General features: G+C 48.5%; 1 protein-coding gene across 2 annotated transcripts in view; it reads left to right on the top strand.

Moving 5' to 3' along the window:
- LOC138526301 (E3 SUMO-protein ligase RanBP2-like) overlaps positions 1 to 12,559 on the top strand; it is a 1,824,256-nt gene that overhangs the window by 879,031 nt on the left and 932,666 nt on the right. For both annotated transcript variants that reach the window (XM_069636876.1, XM_069636877.1), the window contains exon 16: positions 3,811 to 3,990. In XM_069636876.1, the coding sequence (XP_069492977.1) occupies positions 3,811 to 3,990 (180 nt within the window). The remainder of the gene's footprint in view (positions 1 to 3,810; positions 3,991 to 12,559) is intronic.

Here is a 12,559-nt window from a genome sequence, read left to right as displayed (position 1 = left end):
CCCCGGAACCATCCTCCACGACAAAGAGTACACTCCTTAGAACATCAGAAGATTCTCCTCGAGGAGAACGCCATTCTGCTACATAAGGACGCGATAGAACTCGTCCCGGGACACCAGGTAAACAAAGGTATTTATTCAACTTACTTCCTTGTGCCAAAGAAAGACTTGACAATGCGCCCAGTATTGGACTTATGGCCTGCCAACAAGTATGTCAAGCCCCAAAAATTTCGTATGACCACGCTACAAGAGGTAATCCCCCTACTAAAAAAGGGGATTACATGGCAACCTTGGATATGAAAGATGCTTATTTTCATATTTCCATGTTCCCAGCGCACAGAAAGTACTTGCGCTTCAAGGTGGACAGTCGACACTACCAATTCAAGGTACTGCCCTTCGGGATAGCTTCAGCACCAAGGGTATTCACCAAGGTACTGACGGTGGCGGCTGCACACCTACGCAGGGAGGCAATCCCGGTGTACCCTTATCTGGACGACTGGCTCATAACGGGGGAAACCCCAGGAATTTGCAGGACAAACATTCAAAGGACTATCGACCTCCTCCACGAGTTAGGCTTCTCAATTCAACGAGAAGAAGTCAAGCCTGGTGCCAAGCACCTCAAAACAATTCCTAGGAGCAATCCTGGATACCCAAGAGGGGTTGACCTTTCCTTCAGAAGAAAGAATTCGGAATATACTACTGCAAATTCCGCATTATCAGTCCGGTCAACAAATAACGGTACGCAAAGCAATGCGTTTACTGGGCATGATGGCGTCATGTATTTACCTGGTCTCCCACGCGCGCATGCGTCCCATGCAGGAATGGTTGGCGAAACAGTGGTCTCAGGCAAGTGGTCAGTGGGACGATCTAGTGGTCGTTTCGCCAACACTGGTACAAAGCCTTCACTGGTGGACAAGAGAGAATCTCGCACAGGGGAAACCCTTTTAAGATCCCGAAGTACAGGCAGTAGGCACTACAGATGCATGTCTGACGGGATGGGGAGCTCACCATCTCCACCACACAGCTCAGGGTCTCTGGTCCCACTCAGTGGCCAAGAACCACATCAACCTGCTAGAGCTTCTGGCAGTATTCAGAGCGCCTCAGGCGTTCGAGCCCCACCTACTAAACCTGTCAGTGCAAATCCGGACGGACAGCACAACAGCCATGTTCTACCTGAACAAGCAAGGAGGGACTCGCTCGCCAAATCTGTCCAAGCTTGCCCATAAAATCTGGATATGGGCACTCAGACGGAACATCTTCCTGTCATCACAACATGTTCCAGGGGAGCTCAATTCCCTAGCGGATGCTCTGAGCAGAGACTCCCTCCCAGAGGAACACGAATGGGTTCTACACAGAGAGGTCGTAGAAGATAACTTCTCTCAGTGGGGTTTCCCCACTATAGACTTATTCGCCACAAGCGAAAACAGACAATGCCCAGGATTTGCATCCAGGTTCCCCCAACCGGACTCCCAGGGGAACGCCCTGTGGATGAACTGGTCAGGGATGTTTGCGTACGCTTTTCCACCAACTCCTCTCATCAGGAAAGTGGTGAACAAGATGAACAGGGAATCGATGACGCTCGTCCTAGTTGCTCCCATGTGGGCAAGACAACCACGCAGGATGCCGGTGTGCAAGCCCATCAAACTTCCAGCCTGGTACAACCTACTGTCCCAGCACCAAGGTCAAACAGTGCACCAGCAACCCAACTCAATGAACCTGGCAGCATGGCTCCTGAGGTCATAGAGTTTGGACATCTCAATTTGCCACAGAGGTGTATGGACATCCTAAAGGAATCTAGGAAACCAAACACAAGGCACTGTTACTTTGACAAGTGGAAGAGGTTCGTTATCTGGTGCCAGAGTAGACAAATCAACTCGGTTGATTGCACTCCTTCCACTATTGTTACATACATGCTCCACCTGCTAGATGCAGGATTGGTTTTTAACTCACTGAAAGTACACCTGGCAGCCCTGTCGGCTTACACCACTTCCCATAGAAAGGTTTCGTGGTGGAAAGTACCAGTAGTTAAAGCCTTCATGGAAGGAGTAAAGAGACGTCATCCTCCTATTTCAAACCCACCACCAGGGTGGGGCCTTAATGTGGTGCTAGCCAAGCTCATGGGGCCCCCCTTTCGAACCCATGCATAAAAGCAGTCTCAAACACCTGACTTATAAAACGGCCTTCTTAGTAGCTATTACTTCTATAAGAAGGGTCAGTGAAATTCAGGCTCTGTCAGTGCAGGATCCCTTCTTTACTGTTCATAAAGACAAACTGGTTTTACGCACACACCCTAGGTTCTCACCTAAATTCATATCAAAATTCCATGTAAACCAGTCCATCGAGCTTCTGGCTTTCTTCCAGGACACGCAAAGCTCGGCTGAGGTGAAACTACACACCCTAGATTTGCTTAGGGCGGTCCTCTAATATGTAAATAAAACCAGATCGCTAAGAAAAACAGATCAACTGTTTGTCTCCGTAGCTACAGGCAGAGAGGGGGATCGCGTCTCTAAAGGTGCCATCTCGAAGTGGATTATTAACTGTATCCAGCTGTGTTACTCACTCTCTGAAAGAACTCTGCCTTTCACGCCAAGAGCCCACTCTACTAGAGGCATTGGGGCCACTCTGGCTTTCATTGCAAATGTACCCCTTGACACCATTTGCAAAGCAGCTACTTGGAGCTCTATTCACACTTTTACTCAGCATTACTGCATTGACACCCATTCCAAGGCAGATACACAAGTGGGACAAGCGGTTCTAAGACACTTATTTGCTCATGACCCTTCTCACATCACACCTCCTTCTTCAGGTACTGCTCGCTAATCTAAGCAGATTCCACAAGCCTCAGAAGGGATACATTACTCACCGTAATCGTATTTCTGATGCTTGTATCTGCTTAGATTCACATGCGACCCACCCTTCCTCCCCTCTGAGAGAAGGCGCATGATTGCTTGTAGTCTTACCTTTCTGTCTATCTGCTTGGATTATCTGTACTCACGCTACTCCTCATGCTACCTCATGTCAGAAAAAATACAATCTGAGGATCCTAGACGCGTGAGGGATCTTCGGTACGTCACACTAGGGATAGTATTACTGGCACGCCCTGTGTCGACGCCCATTTTCGAGTTTCGAAAAACAAACTGTAATACTCCGCAGCTTCCACTAGATGTCGGCCTATGCACAGCAAGTGAATCTAAGCAGATACAAGCATCAGAAATACGATTACGGTGAGTAATGTATCCTATATATATATATATATATATATATATATATATATATATATATATTTTATTTGTGAACTACTTTGGCTGTATGAATTCCACAAAATACAAATCATTTCTTCATGATTTATGTTGACTATGAATGTCTAAGATTTTGATACAATCAATCCGCCCTGATGACGACCCAAGTGGGTTCAAACGCGTGTTGGCGGGCAACTTATATATATTTTTGGTGGGCAGCACAAGCCCTGTAATTAAAATATTTGCATATGGACAAACATGACTATTGAGTAGTGTTTCCACTATACTAATGTACAACTGAACATCAGGTTGTGAGCGCGGTTGGTGAGGGAAACCACCCATACTATAATATAATCATTCAGTTGTTAGTGAGAAACCAAATGCTCCCCACTTCTGCTGCTCCTGGTGAGATAATCCAAAAAATAAACAGTCCATTTGCGCACATTCCAAAGAAGGTTTCTCACACACCAGATTTCCATTCTTATTACACAATGTTTTCTACCATTCTGTCAGTACAATGTTAATCAAAGTTGCAATTGGAGGCATTTTCATACTTGTGTTTCTTCATTTTCAGTTGCCAGTGCCAATCGAATCTGTGAAAGAGATGCTGGATTCAGTAATGCAGGAACTTGGAGAATACTGTGGAGAAGAGAGTCCAGTCTTTAACAATGATTCATCCCAAATAAGTTCAGAAATTAAACACTCTACACCATCTCCATCAAAGTTCACTTTATCACCAAGCAAAGGTTTTAAGGTATGTGTAAGGTTTGTCAGTGTTTATACCTGACAACTGTGAACAGGTTGATCTGCCTATGTCCATAGCGTTGAGAAGCAATGATGCCTGAGGTACCAGAAAAGTGTGGAAACATTCCTTGATGTACTGTATTATGTTTATAAATACTACTGGTGAAAACGAAAAAGACTGAGATTGTATTTTAAAACCATTCTTTAGCTATCTGAATAAAAGCATCGCCCCAAAGCTTCCAAAACATTGATTGCCAACAGCTCACTCAAGTGAAAGTGGTACTCTACACCAGCCCACCAGCTTATGTACAACAGCATAAAATACAGACCTCTGATCAACCACTGCAAAGAGGCCCATTAACAAAACGTATTCCCTCTGCCTACCATCTACAAGAGGACACTGTATAAATGTGTAGGCAAATAGGCAAATTCTGCAACCACACTGCATGCAGCATCATTGTCATTGCCTTACAAGATCACCAAGATGGATCAGTGCTTCATATCCAAACGGCCGCACTGCAGATTCTGACATGCCGGATAGCTCACCCCACTCTCCCCAGACCAACTCTTGCACCCCCCCATCGTTCTCACTCTAAATTAACTACCCAACTCTAAAGCAGTTTGGCTGGGATCCCCTCTTCAATTATCAAGGAAATATTGTTTATGCCCTCCTCAGGGAAGTACTTTCTTTTCAGTATGTCCCAGAAATCTGGGCTAGTGCCCTATTGAGATGGATTTTAGAACCACCCCTATGGCTGAATTCTGGGAGGCCACCCCGGTTAGTGAACATGTTGTGTAAGGGTGTAGAAGTAAGGCTCGGCCACAAAGGTGATATAGTTTTGGTTATAAACATTTATTAACCAGTAAAAGGGTTGGAAAACCAACTTCTCTCCCTGAAGCTAAGAGAGGTTTCCCTGCCCACTAGAAATCTAAAGAAAATGTCAGGGTGTCAAATAAATAGCCACTGTGGGGTCTAAAAACCCTGCTTTGTATGGGTTGTGTCCTCCCACGTATTCCTTATCTTTAATATTCCAATATCCAGTTTGCTGCTTGGAATTTTTTTTCTTCAATAGAGGGCACTGCGCGTCGATGCCTGTCAAGTGGATGTCCCTCTGGCAACGAGGTAATCATGGGTAGAAGTAGTCGCTCGCAGCATCCGTTGCTCAGTTCAGTTTTTATGCACTTCATGAGCTTCGGGAATGTAATGCTCGGTTCTGTGAATAAATCGAAGATCTTTGAGTTTTTTTGTCTAAAATTCTTCAATCCTTCTTTCGAGATGGCTTCATCGACACCATCTACGCTCGATCTGGTTTGAAAAAATACTAAGATTGTCGGGCAAAGATGTCCTTGACAGACCCACACTGTCTGTCTGTGGTACTTAGAGGCAGAGCATCCTTGTTCAGAATGTGAAGAGTGTTTATCGATGACGGCGAAAGCCTTAAGAGAGCGCAGAGGGAAGTTGGAGAGAGGTAAGACCCTTAAATTCATTACCCCTTGTAAAACGTACCTCAGTCAAGCTGAAACCTTCGCCTCCTCGACGTAAGAAACATTCACGTTCACGATCTCTGAGCAGATCGCACCATTCATCCGCTTCGAGGCACAGTAAAAAAAGGCGTCATAGATCGCCTTCCACCTCATCCTCCAGTTCACCGGAGAGAGTTACATGTCCCACTAAGCATAGCTCCCCAGCTCAGTGGGATGATTTCTGTAAGAAGATGCTAAAGGTGCCTGAGATCGCAGCCTTGCCTCCCCCCCCCTACTCCCGCCCAGACACCTAGAGGCGATACCCCAGGAGAAAAACCTGGTAAACATAAGAGCTGTGAGTCTTCCACCACAGCAAAACAAACTCCTCGAGCGTGCGAAAAACCCTCGAGTCGAGATAAAGCCTCTTTGACGTACAAGACGTCACTATCGACTCACATGTCGAAGCCGAAGATTGCGTCATTGATGCCCTCGGCAACTCCATCGAAGAAGAGGTCATCAACGCCTATGACATCGACCCCATCGACGCCAGTCGGGTCAATACACTCAACGACTTCATCGAAGACGTCGATGTCAAAGTCGATTCTATCGACGACCTCAAGGCCAATATCGAATACATCGAGGCCAATGACGTCCACGTCAACGATTAATAATATTTCTCCACCTGTAATGACTACTATTTCCCCTTCTTCATTGGAAAGAAGCATCATACCTCTGTCCCGCTCAGATTATTTTAATAACTTATCCTCAATTAATGAGGAGGAACAGGATTCTGATGCAGAAAGACCCTTTGGTCTGGAGTGTATGAGGCCTTCCATACCTGAAGAATTGGTCTCAGAAGAGGCCAGAATGGGGGGGAGAACGAGAGGGAGGATGGGGGAGGGAGGGAGGGAGGGGGGGAGACGGGGAGGTGGAGATTCATTCTCCATCCGGATGCCGGGACTCTCTCCGCATTCACTCATGACTTCTGAAAGGCTGAGATACAAAGATTGGGACGTCCTGGAAGACGTAATGGAGGTATTGCTCTTGACCAGAAGGCCGGCAACCAAATCCTTATACCGCTGCAGTTGGTGAAGGGACAACAATGTTAATCCTTTTTCATGTAATACACCAATGGTGTTATCTTTCCTTTTGCACTTTTCAAATCTAGGGCTACAGATTGGCACAAGTAAGGGTTACCTGGCAGCGCGCTGTCCATCTTCAAGGGCACAGCTGAGGAACCCTCATATTTTAAAATGCCCTTGGTAATTCCATTTTTGAAGGGGTAGACCAATGTCTACCACCCAAAACCTTTTTAAATTCCCCTGTGGCACCTAAAATTTAGTTTTAGCATTTCTAATGGGTACTCCTTTTGAACCCCTTCATTAAATGCCCGTTGAGATTTTTTTTACCCTAAAAACTGTCTTTTTGGTGGCAATAACTTCTGCCCGAAGGGTGAGTGAGTTGCAGGTCTTATCCTGCAAACATCCCCACACTGTCTTTCATAAAGGATAAAGTTTTCCTACAAGTGAAGCCTAATTTCCTCCCAAAGGTTGTTTTGGAATTTCATATCACTAAAAAAAATAACCTTGCCTCCCTTTTACCCTCCTCCTCATCCAGGGAAAGAGGAAGAAAGGTTGCACAGACTTGACCCAAAGCGTGCTTTGAGTTTCTATATTAGCAGACTAAGACCGTCTGAGCAATTGTTTGTAGGATACACAGGTCATAAGCTTGGCCTAGCCATTACCAAGCAAACCATTTCTAGATGGATCATTCTAACTATTGTAGAATGTTACAAATTGGCAGGTAAAGACCCTCCGGAACATCTGAGGGCTCATTCAACCAGGGGTTATCACAGCTTTGTCAGCTCTTCAAAGGGGAGTTCCAGTAAAAGACATTTGTGCAGCTGCCACATGGTCGTCTGCACACACCTTTACAAGGTTCTATAACTTGGATTCCTTCACTAGCCAAGAAACTAAATTCGGAAAGGCAGTATTCCATTCTGTGCATAATTAAAGAATACAAGTTTTACTCCCTCCTCCTATATACATTACTGCTTTGGCAGTCTTTCAAAGATGAGGAATACGTGGGAGGACGCAATCCATTCGAAGAACAAGTTACTTACCCCTTTCGACTGGATGTTCCTCCCACGTATTCCTTATCGCCCCTCCCATCCTTCCCCGCAGTAAAACTTCCTTCCCTTGTAATTGCAGTCTGTGCTCTCTCAAGGGTAGCAGCCATCTCATCCTGGACATCCTGGACAATGTCTAACACTTCAAAACAGAGTGCTGAGTCGTCCTACAGGAGACTGATGGCTAGGGTCACTGAATATTTTGGTTGGTCTAGTCCTCCTGAAGCTTTTGTTCATGATGACTTAACGGATATTTTGGCTCAAGGTCTGTCCTCTGACCCGCTGTTACCTTTTCATTTGACGTTACAGAAAAGGGTGGGGCCTGCTTGGCATACACCCGAATCTCTTCTGGGAGTTCACAAATCTCACTCCACTCCCGAGAGTTTGGTGGTTCAGGCGGCTACGGCCACCTCGAGGCAGGCAGCGTACCCTACCATCCCTCCTGATAGGGATGACAAACGCTTCGATGGTTGGGCACGCAAGGTGTTTTCTGCGGGGAGCATGGCGCTGAAGTCAGCCAACTCCACTTGTGCCTTAGCAATATTTTCACACAATATGTGTAATTGTGTTTCTCTAGCAGCTGAGCATATTCCTGAAGGGGACGAAAGGGAGGGGCTTCTTGCTCTTGTGCAGGATGGCAAGGATGCCATGTGTGAATCCCTTCAGTCGAGTTTGGACACTGCCGACAGTGTTAGCCTTTCCATGGCTGCGAGCACCGTTATATGCAGATTTGCGTGGTTGCGGAAGTCGGGTTTTGCTCAGGATGTGCAAGCCTGGCTTTTGAACATGCCCTTTGATGGCACACATTTGTTTGGCAGCAAGGCCGACGAGAGCCTTGAGAGGTTGCAGACCTCAAAAGCTGTGGTGAAATCTTTGAGCGCAGCTGTGCGTCAACCTCTGCCTTTTCATCCTAGGGGACAACAGTGGAGAGGGAGGTTATTTTCGTTACTACTCCTCCTTTGGTAGGATGAGAGGAACCGCCAGTCACAGGGGCCAGCGAAAAAGTACCCATGGTGGTCAGGGAAATAGGGGTGCCAAAGCTGCCCAGGCAGCTGCATCTTTGACTTCAGGCGCTGCCGCAGCCACCCCAAAACAATCATGAGGCATGTTCCATTGTTCACCAGTTGGGGGCAGACTGGCTCAGCATCTCGAAGAATGGCGAGCTATTACTTCGGATGTGGGGGTTCTGGTTATATTAGCCCACGGCTACTGCCTTTCCTTCCTAAAGCGGCCTCACGTTAATCCACCGGGGAATCTCTCTTTGTAGCTTCCAGATCCGCTCCTTGTGCAGGAAATCTTGACCCTGCTGGAGAAAGACGCTATAGAACTGGTGCCTGTAGCGGAAAGGAACAAGGGATGGTATTCCCCATATTTTTTGATTCCAAAGAAAGACGGGGGCTTGAGACCCATCTTGGACTTGCGTTGGTTGAACAAACTTCTCAGGAAGGACAAGTTCAAGATGGTCACTCTTTCTCAGGTTCTCCAGGCCCTTTGACTTCAGGATTTGTTGGTGTCTCTGGACCTACAGGATGCTTACTTTCATGTGCTGATTCATCCAAAGCACAGAAAGTACCTGAGGTTTCCAGCCGGCGACTCGCACTTTCAGTTTCGGATCCTGCCATTTGGATTGACCTCCGCCCGAGGGTCTTCACCAAGCTAATGGTGGTGGTGGCAGATGATTTTTGTTTGTTTATTTATTTGGTAATGCGCACCGAACCCTTAGGTAGCCGGGCGCTACAAGTACGTACAAGGATACTTAAAGCTTAGTTACACAATGGAATAAGTACAGTGAATACAGCGAGAAAAATGCAAGTCGGTACAGTAAGATGGTACAGTGGGTTACATAAATGCATAATGGGGGTACATAGGTACCTATAGTGGGGTGTCCAAAGGGATCATGTGTCATTAGAGAGCATCCAGTTTAGAGTGGTGTCTGAAGCTAGAGTAAGACTGGTCTGTTCTGAGGGCTAGGGGTAATGCGTTCCAAGATTGTGCGGCTTTCACCGGGAAACTACTTCCTCCTGATTTAGTTAACTTAAATCTGGGTATCTCTAGGCAATGGGAGTTGGCTGCTCTGGAGGGGCGGGTCGAGGTTCTCCTTACCATTCTCTCTGTAAGGTATGGTGGTGCTGCATTATTCAGGCATTTGAAAGTGAGAGAGACTGTTTTGAGTAGAATCCTGTCACTTATCTTTAGCCAATGGTGATCTCTTCTGATGTTGGAGATGTGTTCTCTATTTGATATGTTAAGGGCAGTTGTCAGGGCATTGTTTTGTAGCGTTTGTATTTTGTCGAGGATGTATTTGTTAGCTCTTAGGTATAGGGCGTTGCAGTAATCCAATTTTGACCGTATTAAGGCGTTGACGAGGGTGATGCAGCTGGCTTTAGTTAGAAATGGTCTGCAGGCGGGGGCGCTGTTGAGCAGCCTGCAAAATGGCTGCCTAGTGTGTGAGCTCCGTGCCTAGCCGCCCTTTATCCGCCTGCATCTGCGGTTCGGTACCCGATCCTGTACCCCTGATTTGATCCCTGCATTGCTGCTGGTATGAAGTACCCGCACGTCAAATCCCGAAGGAAATCGGACATTTGGGGCCATAGATCTGCCTTCGTACTGTGCCTCGTGGAGGGGCCGCCTTGGACCATTCAGCGACCCCGTGTGCATCACAGAGTTGACGGATGCCTGCCACCGGTCTCCCTGCCGGCCGACTCCCTTCTGGTGCCCCGGGCATACTTTCCGCTTGTCGCCTGGCCAGCGCTTCCTTCATCTGCGCCTGCCTACCTTCCCCGCTGTGGACCTGCGCCGTGGTCGCATCGGCTGATTGGCTGTAGCCGAGAGAAGCCGGGGCTGGACGGGAGGCGGGCCCACGAGGACCACTGCTGCGGCCTACTCCCTCGACCGCCTGGAGGCTGTCCCGCCGGTCGGCCGCCCTCCTGCCGGTGACCCGGGAATTCGGCTGCGGCGCCTCCTTGTACTCCGCGGCCTCGCCTTGTGTTGGAGTGGCAGCGCCCCGGCCCTGCACTGTGCGTTGTGGTTCCTGGGTCCTCCCGGAGGTGCCGGATACGGTGCTTCGTTGAGGGCACTGTGGCTTGAAGGTGAGGAGCATAGGGGGTTGCGATACCTGTCTCCCCGCATTTTTTCCACTTCTACCCTCTCCCCTTCCCCGGGTCTGGCCTGTAACGGGTGCATTAGTTATATCTTGCCCCGGGACTTTGAAACACTGCCACATTACAGTGCATTGCCCACTGAATCGAACTGTGTTCTCACTGGGGGGACCTCTCCTGCCTTCTGTTTAACGTGGACTTCCCGCGGGGGTCTCCCTCCACCGCCCTGCCATGCTAAGGTTACGCACTGCACATTCGTGCCGCCTCTTCCGGATGGATTGTTCCCCAGGGGAGTCGCTCTAAAGAACCCTATGACCCATCCTGTCGGGTTGGTGATCCGCCCCATACTTGCCTGACCTACATATATGGACTTCCCGCGCTCTGGGCCTCCTTGCTACTCGACTCATTGGATGGTCTGATCACAAGTTGCGGAAATCTCACTACATCAGGTCGTACTTATCAGTTCTGCAGCAGCCCATTTACGCTGTGGCATATTGGTGACCCTATTGATATTAGTGCCTGCTTCCTCCACCTCCTCACCCCTACTCCTGCCATACTCTGCTTGGGGATTATGTCCTCCCCTGACCGGACGCCGCTCCCTGTGGTGGGGCCCTCCGAGGGAACTGCATTAGGAAATGAGCTGATCAGTCCGGGGGAGCCAGGGGCGAGTCCCATACTGAGCTAAATATTTGGACTTCCCACGTACAGGGCCTCCTCACTACCTGACTCGCTGGCTGGGCTAGCCGCGGAGTGCTGTATTCTTGATTTGTCTGGTTGCTCTCTTCGTGCCTGTAGCAGCCCCTAACGCAACTGGAACTGGCTTCCCCCATCTCATCATCTTCCCCTTTGGTTCTCTGTTCCCGACCATGTCGAATCGCTCCAAAGGAAATGCTAAAGGGGGCGCCATGGACAAATTTACAAAGGTGGTCCCTCGGACTGAAGTGGGCCAAGCGTCATCCATATCGGAGGAACCCGACAATGACCCCGGTCCGGGGGTGGCGGCACCCGACCTCACTGCCATGATGGAATCGATGGCTAAAAACTTTGCCTCCTTCCACGAAAAGCTTGATGACATCAATGCAAACATGGCCTCACTCAAAACCCGTGTTGACCAGGCTGGCTCCAGAATCACTGAGGCCGAAAATCGGATCTCCACCAATGAAGATGTGATACACACACTCCAAGACACCGTGGCTACCCTATCGCCCGATATGAAGAGTTTAAAGGCAAAATGCGACGACTTGGAGTTCCGCTCCCGCAAAAATAACCTGCGCATTATTGGGGTCCCTGAAACTGCCCTGAAGGGGCGCATGGAGGATGCAGTTGAACAACTGCTCAAGGACTTGCTGGGTGATCCGAACCTTTCCCCTTATTTTACGGTTGAGCGGGCTCACTGGGCCCTGTCCCCGCATCCCAGACCATGCGAGAGCCCCAGCCCCATTATAGCCTAGATTCTCAATTACCGTGACAGGGGCCTTATCCTTCGCCTGTCCCGAGAGAAGGGGGAGTTGCGGCTGGAGGCTCATACTATCAGAATCTTCCCAGACTTCTCGGTGGTGGTGCAGCAGGAGAGACGTCAATTCCTTGGCATCAAGAAAATGCACAGGGAATGCAACGTCCCATATGCCATCTTATTCCCAGCGCGACTCAAAATCACCCATAAGGGCAAACTATATTTCTTCACCATCCCTGAAGAGGCGATAAAATTCATTGAGATGCAGATACCGCTCCGAGGCCCTGGAGTCGTCGGTGCTGATGATAATTGATTATGCGTGGCATGGATTGTAGGCACTTGCTGTACTTGTTAATTTTGACTTTGCAATTCGTTGCTGGTAATGTTGCTCTGCTCATTGAGACACTCTGGCTCCCGGCAGCGCGCACCTGGGGCG

This window comes from Ambystoma mexicanum, chromosome 7p, assembly GCF_040938575.1.
Source record: "Ambystoma mexicanum isolate Mex_15411 chromosome 7p, UKY_AmexF1_1, whole genome shotgun sequence".
Taxonomy (NCBI): domain Eukaryota; kingdom Metazoa; phylum Chordata; class Amphibia; order Caudata; family Ambystomatidae; genus Ambystoma; species Ambystoma mexicanum.
Note: the sequence above shows the minus strand (reverse complement) of the source record. Positions and strands in the feature narration are given on the sequence as shown.